Here is an 18,211-nt window from a genome sequence, read left to right as displayed (position 1 = left end):
TCCCAGATATGGGATTTCAAACAATCACAATCATCGTTTTTATGCACAAAGTGTTTGTGTCTGGCTTTTTACTTGCAGGGTGGTCCCAGAATGTTTGCTTAAAGTCTAAAGTCAACTCTTGCGATGACTGTATCACATCTGGGCCATACTGCACTTGGTGCCAACAACTGGTATGTTTATGTGACCACGATATGTTATATATTTGATCGTTTGTTTCCTATTGCTGAGTTGAATATTGAGTGGGTTAAAGCGTCATCTGAATATCTCACAAAATTGGAAACAATTTACCATGCAGCTTTTCGCTTTATCGCTGGGTGTATATATACGTATATATATATATATATATATATATATATATATATATATATATATATATATATTTATATATATATATATATATATGTGTGTATATACGTATATATATGTATATATACGTATATATACATATATATATATATATACATATATATGTGTATATATATATATATATATATATATACGTATATATACACCCAGCGACAAAGCGAAAAGCTGCATGGTAAATTTTCTGGGATATTCAGATATTCGGATATTTATATATACATACTACAAAGTTCTTAACATGAATGTGCTACTGTCAGGAATAGTTGCCTTTACGTGCATTCAGGAATTATAAATTTTGATCTAATTTTGCATCAATTTATATGGCATCTTTAAAGAATTTTACAAAAGCAGGTGAGCAGGAATCAGCACGATGCGACACCCGAGTTAATTTAATGGGAAGAGGCTGCGAGGAAGAAGAAATTATTGACCCAGTGAGCAGTCAACAAATAGACAAGAATGAATCTTTGTCTACATCATTCAACATGGAAGAGCCTATTCAACTAAGTCCACAGAAGATAAGTTTAAGATTGCGACCTGGTAAGTTTGATTTCTTATTGAACCACAATGAAAATCACAATACAGTAATACCTTGAGATACAACCTCAATGCGTTCCGGGACCGAGCTCGTATGTCAATTTACTCGTATCTCAAATCAATTTTTCCCATAGAAATGCACTAAATACAAATTAATTTGATCCCACTTTCTGAAAAAACACCAAAAACAGGATACTACAATGAATAAACATATTTTTATTGGATCTTATTCACTTCCTACACACACAGTAACAAATACCTATCTATTGGTTATGATGTTCAATCCTAAAATGTGACATTACTCAGTACAGACAGATGATTATTGATTATAGGCCTGTTGCACTCACGCCTGTGATCATGAAGTGCTTTGAAAAGTTGGTTGCCCGCCATATCAGGAATACAATCCCTCCCTCAGTTGACCCTCACCAGTTTGCTTACAAAGCAAACAGGTCCACTGAGGATGCTATCGCCATTGCTCTACACACAGCACTGAGCCACCTGGAGCACCATGGAAATTACGTGAGGATGCTTTTCATTGACTATAGCTCAACCTTCAACATTATAATACCGGACATTCTGACTAATAAACTCTCCCACCTTGGACTATCCTCTTCCATCTGCTACTGGATAAAGAACTTCTTAACCAACCGACCACAAACTGTTAGACTTGGTCCCCACCTCTCTTCCTCCATTACACTGAGCACTGGCTCCCCTCAAGGCTGTATACTGAGTCCTCTTCTGTACTCCCTGTACACATACGACTGTACACCAACCCACCAGTCTAACCCCATCATCAAATTTGCCGATGATACCACTGTGGTCGGACTCATCTCAGGACGGGATGAGTCGGTCTACAGAGATGAGGTCAACAAACGTCTTCGTGGTGCTCGGTGAGCAATCTCACACTGAACACCATGAAAACTAAAGAAATAATCCTGGACTTTCGCAAACACAGCACAGATCTGGCCCCACTCCTCATAAATGGAGTATATGTAGACAGGGTCCAGTCCTTTAAATTCCTGGGGGTCCACGTCATGGATAAGGTCTCCTGGTCTACAAACACCATGGCAGTAGTGAAGTAGGCCCAGAAACGACTCAATTTCCTCAGGGTGCTCAGGAGGATCAACTTGAACACTAAGCTTCTGGTAACCTTCTATAAAGCCACTGTGGAGAGCATCCGGGCATACTGCATCACAGTGTGGTACGCTGGAAGCACGGCAGCAGACAAAAAGGCCATGCAGAAAGTGATTAACACTGCCCAGAAGATCGTCGGTTGCTCTCTGCCCCCACTGGAAGACATTGCCAGCCCTCGATACCTCAGCAGATCCAGGAACATCATCGGGGACCTATACCACCCTGGTCACAATCTGTTCCAGCTGCTGCCCTCTGGCAGACGCTATAGGTCTCACAAAGTACGTACAAATAGGCTTAAGGACAGTTTTTTCCCCACATCCATCAGGACTCTAAACTTGCGGTAACACGACACACAATCCTTTCTGCGTAATAACTTTGGGGTGAGGTAATATGAATAGACGTTGGGCGGTGATCTGCCTCCTACTGGCTGAGGGAAGGTAAGTGAAAGACAGTGAGAGGTAAGTGAATCCGCTCAGCGGGTGATGCGATGTATCCATCACGGCAGAATGCCAAATTACGAGTCCGAAATTATCACTTATTTGGGTCTTTTACCGGGAAAACGCACCTTATGGAGAAGCACTACCAATTTCGTCATACGCAGTTTCTGGGTATGATGACAATTAGGCTTTTGTCGAGTCAATGATGATGACGAAGCCTATGTCCGATTATTATTATATATTATTATTATTATATTATGGCGTGGAGGAGAGAGAGAGAAAGGACAAGAGAGAGAGACTTGACGGACGTGCTCATAATATAATATAAACTTTAAATTTAACTTAAATGAAGTTAGATTAATATGCACACATACTTAAAAATAAGTTTTAATCTTACGTTACACTAAATTTAAACCTTCTTGTGCAATAACCAAGACAAACAGGTTAATGTATTCCACCGCGGCTTTCGAGGTGGAACTTCCTGCTTCTCCATGCCTCAGAACTGAGTGTTCGTCCAATTCGTTCGTTGAAATTATCGAACCAGCCACGACTCCCTTCGAAGCGTTTTGCTGGTGTCTTTTTCAGATGCTTGCTTTGCTTTTCACACCATTCACATATGTTCCATATGTTTAGGAATGAAATACATTATTCATCCACAAATCTCACAGTGCCAGTATCCAACGCAATAGCAGGCTCACCAAAATCATCTTTGACCCGCAGACTACCTTGAACATAATATTAGAACCACTTTGTTTCACCACATTATAACAAGGAACATGTCTATAATGTCACATGCTCACTTTTTCACCATGGTTAGTTTGGCACAGAGGAAATTTCCATATGCAAATGTTGTAATATTTTCGGTGAGCTTTGCACTGGCACCTCACTGAGTTATTCACAATCCCTTTCTCTTGGAAACTTTGTAAACAGACAAAATGTTCGACCCAAACCTGATTGTTAGCCGATATATTCATGAAGCTATGTGACGAAAATTCCACACATTCTTCCGAATGTTGTATTGTTTTCCTTCTGCTTCTGTGTTCACAGGGTTTTCAACTACATTTAGTGTTTCATTTAAAAGAATTCAGGGCTATCCGGTTGATCTCTATTACCTGATGGACTTGTCTTTCTCAATGAGAGATGACTTGGAGAATGTGAAAGGACTGGGGCAAGATCTTTTTAAAACGCTAGCAAAGTTTACATCACATGCTCAAATTGGTAATATATTATGGTACTTAACCTTGACTGCTCTTGTACACTGAGTAATGCAGAAAGAAATGAGAATTATCGGACTAAACTCATTTTGTACAACTTTAGGGTTTGGTGCCTTTGTTGATAAGACAGTTCTTCCGTATACCAACACCAATGAGAAGAAACTGCAGAAGCCATGCGAGGAAAATTACCAGTGCCAAGCTACATTTGGCTACCGACATGTGCTGAGTATGACACCAAAGATTGAGGAGTTCAAAGAAAAAGTAACAGATCAGTTAATTTCTGGGAACTTGGATTCACCTGAAGGAAGTCTGGATGCAATGATGCAGGCAGCTGTTTGTGGTGTAAGTACACTACAATGCATATGTTTAGGTCAGGGGTCGGCAAACCCAAATGTTGAAAGAGGAATATTGCAGAATAAAAACAAAGGTCTTTAAAAAAATGAAAAACCTTATAATGAAGGCAACACACGCTTTATGTATTTATATTGGCTTACTATCAATATGAGTAAGTTGGCTAGAAATACATCATGGACATTCAAGATTAAATGATTATCTGTAGAGAACGATGCACCGCGTGACTGCTCTTTCGTACGACGCAACCTCAAGTTTAAGTTCACTACACTATTGATGAATTGTGTTTCATTGCTTTAATGAAATTAATAATTCAACAAAACCACAACAAAATGAAATGTGCATAAACTACCCCTTCGCCATCTGTGAACAGTTTTCCACGTTTTACTATCTCCTGGGTTGGAACAAAACTTGCAGAAGTAGTGGAGTTTGGAGAGTCAATCCATTTTATTAAATCATACAAAGATGGACCAAGGAGACCAGCATGGTACTGAGGGACTGTTTTGAGACCACTGACTGGGAGGTGCTGTGCAAATCACATGGGAAAGACATTGACAGCTTGACCCACTGCATCACAGATTATATTAACTTCTGTGTTAAGAACATTGTACCCTCCAAGAAGGTCCGTTGTTTCTCCAACAATAAGCCGTGGGTCACCAGGGATCTAAGGGCCCTCCTGAACAAGGAGAAGAGGGCTTTTAGGTCTGGAGAGAAAGAGAGTCTGAAAATGGTCCAGAAGGAGCTGAAGAGAGAGATAAGGAAGGGAAAGACCATCTACATGAGGAAGCTAGAGAACCAACTCCAGAGAGGCAACACCAAAGAGGTCTGGAGGAGCTTGAGGACCATTTCGGGCCATGGAGGCAACAGTGAGAGAGACCCGGAGTCCGGAGACAGGGAGTGGGCCAATGAACTGAATCAGTTCTTTAACAGATTCAGTCCTGCCCCCACTCCCTGACCCCCCAGACCAGAAGCAACTCTCCCCCCTCTTCCTCCTCCTCCTCTTCCTCCCCCTCTTCCACCGGTCTCTGCATTACTGTCGATCAGGTGATAAAACAGCTAAAGAAGATTGAGGCAAGGAAGGCTACCGATCCAGACGGCCTCAGCTCCAGACTACTGAGAGAGTGTGCGGATCAGGCAAAGTGATTCTGCATATTTTCAACCTTAGCCTCAGTCTTCAGAAGGTCCCCACCCTGTGGAAAACTTCCTGTGTGGTCCCAGTTCCAAAGACTGCGAACCCCAGGGAGCCAAACCACTTCAGGCCGGTAGTATTAACCTCTCACCTGATCAAGACATTGGAGAGAATCATCCTCAATCACCTCAGCCCCCTGATGAATGCAGAGCTGGACCCTCTGCAGTTTGCCTATCGTCCTGGTATTGGTGTGGAAGATGCTACCTCCTACCTGATGCACAGGTCTCTTTCACACCACGGGAAGCACAGTGAGAATAATGTTTTTTGACCTCTCCAGTGCGTTCAACACCATTCATTCGGTCCTACTGAGAGGGAAACTGGAAGAGGCTGGAGTAAGTAACCACCTAGCCGCATGGATCATCGACTTCCTCACTGACAGACCACAATATGTGAGACTCCAGGACTGTACGTCTGATGTGGTAGCTTGCAGCATGGGCGCCCCACAAGGCACAGTGGTCTCCCCATTCCTCTTTTCCCTCTACACATCCGACTTCAAACATAATACAGACACCTGCCACCTCCAGAAGTTCTCTGACGACACCGCTATTGTTGGACGAGTGACGGACGGGAACGACCTAGAGTACAGGGGAGTCATCACAGCCTTTGTTGACTGGTGTAGGCAAAACTACCTCTACATCAACACCAGTAAGACAAAGGAAATGGTCATCGATTCTCGGAGGAATCCTCAACAGACCACTCAGGTGAACATCCAGGGTACAGACATTGAAATTGTGGAGAATTTTAAGTACCTGGGTGTTCACCTCAACAACAAACTAGACTGGTCCACAAACATAGATGTCCTGTTTAAAAGGGGCCAGAGCCGCCTCTACCTACTGAGGAGTACGGTCCTTTGGAGTGTGCAGGACACTGCTGAGGACTTTTTACGACACTGTGGTGGCATCTACAGTGTTTTATGCAGTGGTCTGTTGGGGATGCGGGAGCATGGAGAGGGACAGGAACAGGCTGAATAAGCTGGTCAGGAGGTCCAGCTCTGTTCTGGGCTGTCCTTTGGACTCTGTGGAGGAAGTGGGAGAGCGGAGGATGCTGACCAGGATGATGTCCATCATGGACAGCACCTCCCACCCACTGCATTAGTCTGTGGAGTCCTTCCGAAGCTCTTTCAGCAATAGACTGCTGCACCCTCATTGCAGGAAGAAGCGCTTCTGCAGATCCTTCCTCCCATCAGCTGTCAGGCTCTTTAACAAAACAAATGGCTGAGTGTTAAGACCTACCGTATGCATGCATGTACATCTGTGTATGTATGCATATATGTGTATGTACACGTATGTGTATGTGTATATGTGTATATATACTATATATCTATATATATATATATATATATATATATATATATATATATATATATATATATATATATATATATATATATATATATATTTCAGCAACACACTTATTTATTTATATATTTATTAATGTATTTATTTATTAACTTATTACCAATCTATTTATGTCTAAAATGCCTTTCCTATTTCTGCATCCTCACCCTCTTGCTACTGTGACAACGTAATTTCCCGAATACGGGATGAATAAAGTTATCCAATCCAATCCAAAATCTATTTTTGCGCTTCTGTAATTTCTCCAGAGGTAATGCAATCACACTTTTCTCTGTTTCTCTACTGGGTACTCGACTGTAAATGTAGCATGCCTTACCTGGAAATGTCGTTCCACATGACTCTTTTTCTTATTTGACAACTTCTCGCTACAAAGTGAGCATTCACGCAATCCTTCAGCACTGGCAACGATTACAAATGAGTCGGTCCAAGAAAAGTTGAATCCTCAGTTTTCCTCTGTGATTTTTCTCTTTTCTCCTTAGGATCTATGACAAACAAATAATGAAAAAATTAACTATCACAAAAAAAGACTTGCTTGCATTTTATCTAAAATGAAATTTGAAAAACAATGATTTTTTGCCACTGCAGGTAAGATACAATCTGAGATGCAATTATTCCATCACTACCTATTTGCAATATTCAAGAATCAGACCAAAGAAAACATTTTTTATTGGTAAAGTTATGTGCTGGAAAGTGTTAGACAAAAAAAGGAAAAACACTAGGTTCAAAATGCGTCCCTATTGACTTGAATTTAAAATGTCCTTGTTTTACTAGCTGTGTGCCACCAAACTCTTCTATTCTAAGGTGTTCAATTTAGCTTAAATACAATGTATGTATATATAGGAAGTCAACTTGAAAGTGACTCTGAAATGTAAATTTGTGATTTATTTGCAAACTGTTCTAAAATTATACACTATGCTGATAGGATCAAATAGGTTGGAGGAACAGCAGCACTCGACTACTTGTGTTGGCAACTGATGATGGATTCCACATGGCTGGAGATGGAAAATTGGCTGGTATCCTTGAACCAAATGATGAACAATGTCATATGTACAATTCTCTTTATACCAAGAGCAATGAAATGGTATGTGTGGGTCAGTGTTGAGGGTTAATAACAGATTACATATTACTTTCAGAAATAGTAATGCCTACATTACTGTATTATTCCCTTAAGAAAATAATAGTTATATTACTAGTTTTTTCCCCTCAATTATTATTTTATTTAACCTAATAGACAAAGTAATGTCTCATCTCATTTTCTGAACTGCTTTGTCCTCATCAGGGTCACGGGGGTGCTGGAGCCTATTCCAGCTCACTCCGGGCCAGAGGCGGGGGACACCCTGAATCGGTGGTCAGCCGATCACAGGGCACAAGGAGACGGACAACCATGCACACTCACACCCATACCTAGGGGCAATTTAGAGTGTCCAATCAGCCCACCATGCATGTTTTTGGAATGTGGGAGGAAACCGGAGTACCCGGAGCAAACCCTCGCAGGCCCGGGGAGAACATACAAACTCCACACAAGTGGACGTGACCTGGATTTGAAACCAGGATCCCAGAGCTGTGAGGCCGACGCCCTAACCTCTCGCATCACCGGGCCGCCACAAAGTAGCATGTTAGAGAAAATTTACTGGATAAAATTAAAATATAAATGTATCCATCTTGTGTACAAGATTTTCACATGGGTCATGGTGGTGCTGGAGCCTAACCTAGCTAACTACGGGCACGAGGCGGGTAACAAAGAGACAGACAACCATTCACGGTCTCACTCATACACAATTTAGAGTATTCCATTTTCAGTGTTCTCTGCATGTTTTGGGGATGTGGGAGGAAACCGCAATACCCGGAGAAAACCCACACAGGCATGGGGAAAAGAGGCAAACTCTGCACTGGAAGGTTGGAAACCACTAGGGATTAAACCCTCCATCTCAAAATTATGATGCAGATATGCTAACCACTTGACAAATGTGCCTCCTAAATAATGAACATAGTCCAGTAAAAGTATAACTAAAGTAAATATTTTTATCATTAGGACTACCCATCTGTTGGACAAGTAGCAATGCAGTTGGAAAAACACAATATTCAACCCATATTTGCTGTGACAGAAAAGATGGAAAAGATGTACAAGGTATTTATTTATATTGTATTTATGTTCAGATAAACTTTGTGTTGTAGGCTGTTGAATGGTATTAAATTAAATCTTCATTTTTCCCTAGCAACTCTCCAAAATGTTTCCAAAATCTGAAGTGGGAGTTTTGTCTAAAGATTCTAAAAATGTTGTTCAGTTGATTGAAAGTGCATACAATGTAAGTTTTGACTCAAAGCAATTCTATATATTAATATTAATAATATTTTTTGTCTGTAGTATTTGAAATGTGTGCAATCCCTTGAAAACATTTTACTATTTTTAGACATTGTCTTCAAAAGTCACACTAACCCATGAAAATCTACCTGAAAATGTAAGAGTTGTCTACAAACCACGCTGTAATGATCCAAAACAAGAAGGAGATAACAAAGGAGTTTGTGACAAGGTTCTTGTCGGACAGGAGGTCAGTTCTTTGTGGAATTATAGCACCTTGTTAAGATAGCTCATGCTGAATGGTTGAATCACTTACACAACAGGCTCTGAAGTAGATGGCAACCAAACAGTGACCGCAGTTTATATTTTTGCTGTCTCGGCCAATGGAGTAAAAACTCATCTGTTTGGATATATATATGCCCACAGATTATTTTTGATATAACAATTACAGCAGACTCATGCATAGAGAATCAGACATTCTCTATCACACCATTGGGTATTAAAGATACATTGACAGTGACCTTGTCGACAATCTGTGAGTGTCAGTGTAAAGATCCAAGAGAACGTGGCCAACAATACTGCAATGACAAGGGAAGAATAAACTGTGGTATTTGCAGGTAAGCTTGATACTTTAATGTATTATTTGTTTTAAAAACATGAGAATGATCTTCATTGGCTAGGTTATGTTGAAAACATGTAAGGTATTCATTTCCCACTTACAACTTGACCTTGACACAAAAAAAGACCAATATGAAGACACGGCCGTGGTGAACTGGTGGGTCGCCATGGGACATCGGGGAACAAAATGGCAAACAGAGGGGGGAAACATAAACCATTGTTCTATGTGACACTTTGTTACGCCTTTGGCAAGACGTCAAGGTGAGGGAACGGCTAATAGGACCCAATTGCGGGGAAGCAGGCGAAGACGAGGGAAGTGGTGCTCAAACGAAAACTTCAATAACTTAGACGCGATCTTAGAAAATAACAAAGACATAGAAAGTCGAGGAACGAGGCACATGGAACAGAGATCGAGGTAATGTGGAAACATGGCTTCGACAAACAAAAGCAGACGATCCGTCAAATGACATAACAATCAGTGGGGTTTAAATAGACTGATATGGGTTGACAAGACAATTAGGAACACCTGAGAAACACGAGGGAGAAAGCAGGAAATACACCAGGGGCGGGGAAACGACAGCTCAACACAATGGCCAATCACTCAGACAAGACACCAGGGGGAAAAGAAGCATAAAACCAAACAACCCTAACACACTTGAACAAATGGAGAGGAAGAACGACATATCCTGCTAAAAACCCTTATGTTATTGTCCATAAATGTTATGTGCCTCAAATTAGCTTTTAAGAATTACTAATTTTGTGGGTGTTCATTTATTCTCTAATTCCCAAGTTGCAGCCAAGGCTCTGTCGGTCAGTTCTGCGAGTGCTCCACCGGCGACAAAGATGAACACTCCATGAAAGAGTCATGTAAAGGCCCAAGTGGCACAGAATGTGAGAGTCATGGAGATTGTGTGTGTGGCAGATGCCAGTGCTACACAACAGAAAGTGGAAGCAGTTACTATGGTGACTTCTGTCAATGTGACGACGAACACTGTGACAGGTTCCAGAATAAATTATGCGCAGGTAATGTTCGCTTCTTTTATGTAAGATTAGATGAAAATGGTAATGGAATGAGGCTATAATGATTCTTATTTTGATAAGGCTAAATGATGGTAAACACACAATAATTGACCCTATTTATGTACACCATTATAATGAATGTGATGTCCTTATATTGTTAATCTTGTAGTGGGACAGATATAGATGCAGTACATAGAAGAAGGTGTATTCACTGTAGTTATTTAAGCATTGGGAAACAAGTCCTTCCTGAAGCACCCAAACCAAAAATAGCTTTCATCTTTTAGGATGCAAATGACAGTTGTTAAGGGGAAAGACAACACCTAGTACAATGGTACCTTTACTTACGAAATTAATTGGTTTCAGAAGGGTATTCGTAACTTGGATGTATTGTAAGTAGAAGCATATTTTACATTGAATTGGCATATTTATATTTTATATCCCTAAACCCTTAAAAATGTAAAAGTATACACATTTTGTATGAAATATGTATGTCTAGCCGGCCCGGTGGCGCAAGTGGTCAGCGCGTCGGCCTCACAGCTTTGGGGTCCTGGGTTCAAATCCAGGTAACGTTCATCCGTGTGGAGTTTGCATGTTCTCCCCGGGTTTCCTGTGTGGGTTTCCTCTGGGTACTCCGGTTTCCTCCCACATTCCAAAAACATGCACGGCAGGCTGATTGGACACTCTAAATTGGTATGGGTGTGAGTGTGCATGGTTGTCCGTCTCCTTGTGCCCTGCGATCGGCTGGCCACTGATTCAGGGTGTCCCCTGCCTCTGGCCCAGTGTCAGCAGGGATAGGCTCCAGCACCCCCTGCGACCTTAATGAGGATAAAGCAATTCAGAAAAGGAGATGAGATGAGATGTATGCCTATGAATGTAAAAAAAATCTTAAGCCATTAAAATGAATAAGAATATGCAAAAACATTTTCCAATGGGGTGGTTACCATCGACAGCCAAGTAAAAATGTACACACACACATACCTGTCAACCTCTGCCGATAACTGCCCTTATAAATGATTATGATTCCCCTTACAAACCCCCCCAAAACCTTACAAACACCGTACGAGTCATACGGTGTTTGTAAGGTTTTTTGGGGGTTTGTAAGGGGAATCATAATCATTTATAAGGGCAGTTATCGGCAGAGGTTGACAGGTATGCACACACGTAAACACACAACTTAACAACTTAAATTTATGTTGCGCACACTCAGAAAACCTGAAGAAACAACCCTGCGACAAATGAGGGCCGAAGGCACACAAATCAGGAACTCACCGTTGACCAGATCCCATCAGCCGTGGTCCTGGAAAAAGATGAAAATGTGCCCGAAAAAGAGGCATTTGGTTGAACAGTCGTGCTCAAACTCTGTCGGGGGCTGCTCCCCCATTTCGGGCCAGCTCTAGTGCCTGGAACACAGGTTTCGGGTTGGGCTGGTGCCCTGCTCCCATGTCGGAACTGGTGGCTAGTACTCCAAACAAGCTGGCTCTCTTTCACCAATGCCTACAGAGCACTGACTTTGGTTCTGGCACCATGAAGACGCAGCTTCCTACTAGCCAATTGGAAGTCAGCGAGGTCTTGGGATTGGGAAAGCAACTCCACCATGCCAATTATATATATATATATATATATATATATATATATATATATATATATATATATATATATGTGTATATATATAGACACATATATATGTGTGTGTGTGTATATGTATATATATATATATATATATATATATATATATATATATATATATGTATGTATATATATACAAAAGGTGTATTTACATTTTGGGTGATGTTTTATTTCATTTGACGTTTCGTATCTTTTTCACATTGAGGCTTTTTATTGTCTGAATCATTTGAGAGTAGAAGCATTCATAAGTAGAGGTACCACCGTATAGGTAGAAGATTACTTTGAGTTATTTTTAGAAGTTGTAGTTGTATAAGTTTGCGGTCCAAAAAAAGTCTGGAAAATAGAGCAATGTAATGGGCTGGTCTGAATTTCATCCTATAGTTGTTTTCAAACACCCTTTTTAAATAACAAGTTGTATAAAATATCCCTTCTCCTTTTTATTTCTCATCACCGATAGGAAATGGTAAGTGCAACTGCGGCAAATGTAAATGCGACCCAGGCTTTGATGGCTCAGTATGTCAATGCCCAAAATCAGAAGAAGGCTGTCGTACCCCAAATAATACCATTTGCTACGGCAGAGGTAACTGTAAGTGTAACCACTGTGAGTGTAAACATTTATACCAACGTCCACATTGCCAGAAATGTCTAGGTTGTCCTGACACGTGCCAAACCAAATCGTAAGTAATTCAGCAATCTTGAAATTACTTATGACAAACGCTAACTTAAAGAGACCTCAGTACTTTTTTCCTCTTCTTTTCCATTTTTTTTCCAGAAATTGCATTGAATGTCTTGGCTTTGAATCTGGTCCTTTTGAAAAAAATTGCAGTGAGACTTGCAGAGAGAGTATTGTGCATGAAATGGTAGATACATTCACAATTGGGAGCAAACTGTGCAAGCAAAGGGACACAAATGACTGTTGGATGAATTTCAAATTGGAGCAACAGTTTGGAGAGGATATGTTCATTGCTGAAATTTTGAAAAAGAGAGGTAAACACAATCCAATCAGTACTTATATCGTGTGTCTTCATTTAAATGTGTAAATGAAATATTTTGTGTGTCCGCATATACTTACAGCAATACCTTGAGATAATGCGTTCCGGGACCGAGCTCGTATGTCAATTTCCCCGTATCTCAAATCAATTTTTCCCATAGAGAATAACTAGATACAAATTAATCCGTTCCCACCCTCTGAAAAAACACAAAAAAACAGGATATTATTGGATAACTTTATTCATCCCGTATTCTGGAAATTTCATTGTGACAGTAGCAAGAATAGGCATAGTTATAAGTTAAACAGTACAGTCAAAGGCCGCAGAACAACAAAGCAAAAGCAAAAAGCACAAAGTACAAAGCAAATCAAAGTCAATGGGATCATCAAGAACCTATTCAGAAAGTAACAAATACCTATTTAGACATTATGATCTTCAAAACTAAAATGTTGTTCAGTACAGACAGACGGTAGTGCGGCGTACGCGGAGGGGAGAGACAGACTTGACAGCAACGCACTTGTACCATAACATTAACTTTAAATTTAACTTAAATGAACTTAGATTACTATACACACACTTAAAAATAAGTTTTAGTCTTACGTTACACTAAATTTAAACCTTCTTGTGCAACAACCGAGCCAAAGATGTTAATGTATTCCACCGTCGAGTAAGAACTTCCTGGCTTCTCCAGGCCTCAGTTTGTTTTTTAAAGTTATCGAACCAGCCACAACTCGCTTTGAAGGGTGGTGCCTTTTTTTAGATGCTTGCTTTGCTTTCAGGTCCAAGTACATTCCGTTGGCTTTTTCACAGATTACCGACTTGGTCATGATATCTCCAGTAAAAAATGCAATCTGTACGACCCAGTGCTTGTAGATATCTTTAAGCGAGGGAGATCCGGCAAGAAAGACAGAGCGATGCTGTTCTCATAAGCAGCCTCTTGCATACTCGCATCTCAAATTTGTCTCATATCTCAAGGCAAATATTTGCTTGGGATTTTCCTTGAATCACAAATTTCTCATATGTTGGGATACTGGTATGTCAAGGTATTACTGTATATGTATATATTTGACCCCAATGTCCAAGGGGAGTGAGACAAAAAACATTTGGAACTTGAAAGTAATTCATTCATTTTCTGAACCGCTTTATCCTCACAAGAGTCGTGGGGTGTGCAGGAGCCTATCACAGCTGACTTTGGGCACGAGGCAGGGGACACCCTGAATTGGTGGCCAGCCAATTGCATAGCATGAGACAAACAACCATTCAAACTCACACTCATACCCAGTGGCAATTTGGAGTGTCCAACCAGCCTACAATGCATGTTTTTGGAATGTGGGAGGAAACCGGAGTAACTAGAGAAAACCCATGCAGGCCCAAGGAGAACATGCAAACTCCACACAGATGAACCGACCTGAATTCGAACCCAAGGGTCCAGAACTGTGAGTCCCATGTGCTAACCACTCAACCGCCGGGCCACAACTTGTAATTAATACAATAACTGAAATAAGGGTGGCCCGGCGGTTGATTCGTTAGCATGTCGGCCTCACAGCTCTGAGGTCTTGGGTTCGAATCCAGGTTGGTCCACCTATGTGGAGTTTGCATGTTCTTCCTGGGCCTGCATGGGTTTACTCCAGGTACTCCGATTTCCTCCCACATTCCAAAATATGCATGGTAGGCTGATTGGACACTCTGAATTGCCCCTAGGTATGAGTGTGAGTGTGAATTGATTGATTGAAAAAGCAAGGGTACCAATACCCTCCAGAAAACACAATTTTGGAATGATTTAAAAGAACGGTGGCGCTACTCATTGCTGAGTCTACTGAGAATATTGTTGTTCTGGTTTCAAGAGGTTTCTTTGCAATTTTTTTCAGCGATAGTTTTAATCTTCTGATCCGATTATAAACACCTTATTTCAGTTTGGTTTTTGTTTTCAATAAATTTGTTCTACAAAGTGCTGTTTTGTCACACTCCCCCTTCTTGCTTGGGCATATTGTAGCTCATTTAGATCCAAATGTGCTAAAAGTAAAGTCTATCTACTTTTCAATTGGTTTCAAGATTTTCATCAGGACTGTACATATTCTCAAAAAATTATATGTTGTTATTATTATTCATGTCAAAAGATATTTATTGTACATGTAACTTTTTGTAAAATGTCATGCTCCAGACTGTCCTGAACCACCCAATGTCGCGGCTATCATCGGGGGATCTATTGCATCTGTGGCTCTCATTGGAATCTTGTTGTTAATGCTGATTAAGTTGCTTATCTACATGAAAGATCTGAAAGAGTTCAGGAAGTTTGAAAATGAAAAGAAAAAATCCAAATGGGCTGAGGTGAGACGGTTTCTGAGACATTATTCACGTCACTTGAGAATCTCTTCATATGGTGGCTTCATACTACATTGTTTTATTAAAGTGCCCCCCAGAGACTAAATGGTCTAGTCTCCTTTACTAGTACAAAAAAATACTAATTGTGATCATGAGAAACATACTGTATATAAACAATTAATATACAGTGGTACCTCGAGATACGAGCTTAATTCGTTCCGGGACTGAGCTCATATGTCAATTTACTCGTAACTCAAATGAACGTTTCCCATAGAAATGAACTAAAAACAAATGAACCCTAACCCTCTGAAACAGCACCAAAAACAGGATATTGGATTGGAAAAACATTTTTTATTTGTTCTAAGTCGCCATCTATTATCAAAGTAACAAATAACTAGTGGTTTAAAAGTACTAAAATTTGTTTAATAGTACTAAAATTAGACGGATTTCGCAGAGGGGAGAGAGAGACGCACAGAGAGGCGGAGGGACTTTTTGCACGGCAACGCGTTCGTAACATAAGATAAACAAATTTAAATTAACTTGGATTACGACGCAGACACTGAAAAATAAGTTTAATCTAACTTTACACTAAACTTAATTATAATTTTGTTTTAAATGTTGATACCTTTCCTCTCCTGGGTTGGCTCTATTTGCCCCGCCTCCACCCTGACTTTCAGATGCAACCTATCGAGGGTTGTTTGCTTTTGTATTCCCTTCAAAATGTTCAAAAAATGATGCACACAAATGTCCTCACAATAGGATAATGCACGACCACTGCCAACGAGTAGTATATACACCATTTGCACTGACTAATGGGGAAAAAAAACACTGAAAAAAATGCAACGCTCCGCCCAGTACTCGTAGAGACATTACACGAGGGAGTTGCGACCAGACAGAGACATTACACGAGGGAGTTGCGACCAGAAAGACAGTGCCCATGATGTTCTTATGAGCCGCCTCTCGCGTCCGCTGTATGCTCGTATATCAAAATTTGTCTCGTATCTCAAGATAAATATTTGGCCAAAATGTTACTCGTATCTCAAATTGCTCATATGTCGGGGCACTCGTATGTCGAGGTACCACTGTATCTTTTATGTCCGGTACTATAGAGCTAGTACCTATCAAAAGTATGCTTGCCACACTGACTTACAAGAGGCTATGGACCCAGAGAATGACGTCACATACTTCTTGTTTCCTCTCACATGCCTTTGTCATTATGCCATCATTACATACTGTCATGATGACATGACAAATGTTTCATAATATTACTTTTAAAGACCAAGACAGTGGATTCCAAATGAAAAGATTGCAATGTCTTATTACTTCACAAAGATATGGCACTAAAAGAAACATTTTTTTTCTTGACACTTAAAGGATATTGTTTGTGTTTTGACTACATTTCACAGGTGTTATGTCAATATCTTGGTTTCCGATAATACACGGTATCCTTTTTTAGTATAAGTAGCTACGGTCGATGTATATTTTGTTTGTAATTGACCTCTTCTGTTCCCAGTTCCTGGCTTACTTAACATTGTCATTACTCTATTAACAGGCGGACAATCCACTTTTCCAGAACGCCACCACTACTGTGACCAATCCAACCTTTACGGGAGAATGAAAAAGATACTACAAAATATGTTAAATAAAAAAAAAATGTTCCTCCCCACCAAAAACAGCATTAAAGATCCTCTCCTAAGATAACCTGGCAGTTTCACACTTTAAATTCCTCATCAGTAAGGTTGTGAGCTCTTATGGTTGTTTCTGCCTTGCAATTTGCTGGCAACCAATTCAGTGTACCCACCTATAGTTACCTGGGGTAGGCTCCAGCTTCCTCGTGACCCTCTTCAGGATATGTGGAATATAACTTTAAATGCTTGCAAAAATGTACAATTCTAAGTAAATATTTCTTTTTTGTGTTTTGGAACCCGGTGTTTGACATCAAAGTGTTTTGTATCCTAAATATTTCCTATTTATAGGAAATATAGTTTTTCAGTTTTGTTTTGTTTTGGTTTCTTTGTTTCATGGGGTAGTGTCTCATCATACCTTTTGGTCACACAGCTTGCGTAGTTGTTATTATTGTGGAATATGTATTCCATATTTCTATGACTGAAAAACAATAAAAATAACAAAAAAAATATTTTTTATAGTTATAAAGCAGGGGTAGGGAACCTATGGCTCGGGAGCCACATGTGGCTCTTTTGATGGGTGCATCTGGCTCTTCGCTAACCTGTGACCTAAAATATGGAAATCGCTGGTGACAGAACTGAGCTATTACATTTAGAACTGATTTAATCTTCTTCTTTTTTGCTTTAATCTTCATTTTTTTGCTGTAGACTTCTGGAATGCATCCTCATTGATTAGCAACAGCATAAGAATCTTTTAAAAAATATTCATTTTTTTCCACTTTAAAAGTGGTGAAATTACAAAAAAAAAATTGAAAAGGCACTCGTTTACATGTATGTATTTTGACTTTTAAATTCGTAGTATGGCTCACAAGGAATAACATTGGAAAATATGAATTGTTTGTGGCTCTCTTCGTCAAAAAGGTTCCCGACCCCTGTTATAGAGTATCGTTTTCAGCAAGACATTCAGATTCCCATTTTTAGTGTCTAATCAGGTCAACATGAACGGTGAGAGAGATAGAAATACACAATATACATACACATTGGGGCAAATAAGTATTTAGTCAACCACCAATTGTGCAAGCTCTCCTACTTGAAGTGTTATTTCAAAATTAATTTTCTGGTGTTGTTTTTTTAA

At 40.0% G+C, this 18,211-nt stretch overlaps 1 protein-coding gene across 1 annotated transcript in view; it reads left to right on the top strand.

Annotated features, from left to right (window-relative positions):
• Positions 1-17,418, top strand: part of itgb2 (integrin, beta 2) — a 30,188-nt gene extending 12,770 nt beyond the window's left edge. Inside the window, exons 3-16 of the mRNA XM_077616770.1 lie at positions 79-170; positions 699-900; positions 3,516-3,686; positions 3,786-4,024; positions 7,500-7,658; positions 8,610-8,705; positions 8,794-8,883; positions 8,989-9,126; positions 9,303-9,493; positions 10,285-10,517; positions 12,598-12,817; positions 12,913-13,127; positions 15,291-15,457; positions 17,004-17,418. Of these exons, the coding sequence (XP_077472896.1) occupies positions 79-170; positions 699-900; positions 3,516-3,686; positions 3,786-4,024; positions 7,500-7,658; positions 8,610-8,705; positions 8,794-8,883; positions 8,989-9,126; positions 9,303-9,493; positions 10,285-10,517; positions 12,598-12,817; positions 12,913-13,127; positions 15,291-15,457; positions 17,004-17,069 (2,279 nt within the window). The 3' untranslated portion in view covers positions 17,070-17,418. The remainder of the gene's footprint in view (positions 1-78; positions 171-698; positions 901-3,515; positions 3,687-3,785; positions 4,025-7,499; positions 7,659-8,609; positions 8,706-8,793; positions 8,884-8,988; positions 9,127-9,302; positions 9,494-10,284; positions 10,518-12,597; positions 12,818-12,912; positions 13,128-15,290; positions 15,458-17,003) is intronic.
• The last annotated feature ends 793 nt before the right edge of the window (positions 17,419-18,211 follow it).

This window comes from Stigmatopora argus, chromosome 13 (genome assembly GCF_051989625.1).
Source record: "Stigmatopora argus isolate UIUO_Sarg chromosome 13, RoL_Sarg_1.0, whole genome shotgun sequence".
Lineage (NCBI taxonomy): Eukaryota > Metazoa > Chordata > Actinopteri > Syngnathiformes > Syngnathidae > Stigmatopora > Stigmatopora argus.
Note: the sequence above shows the minus strand (reverse complement) of the source record. Positions and strands in the feature narration are given on the sequence as shown.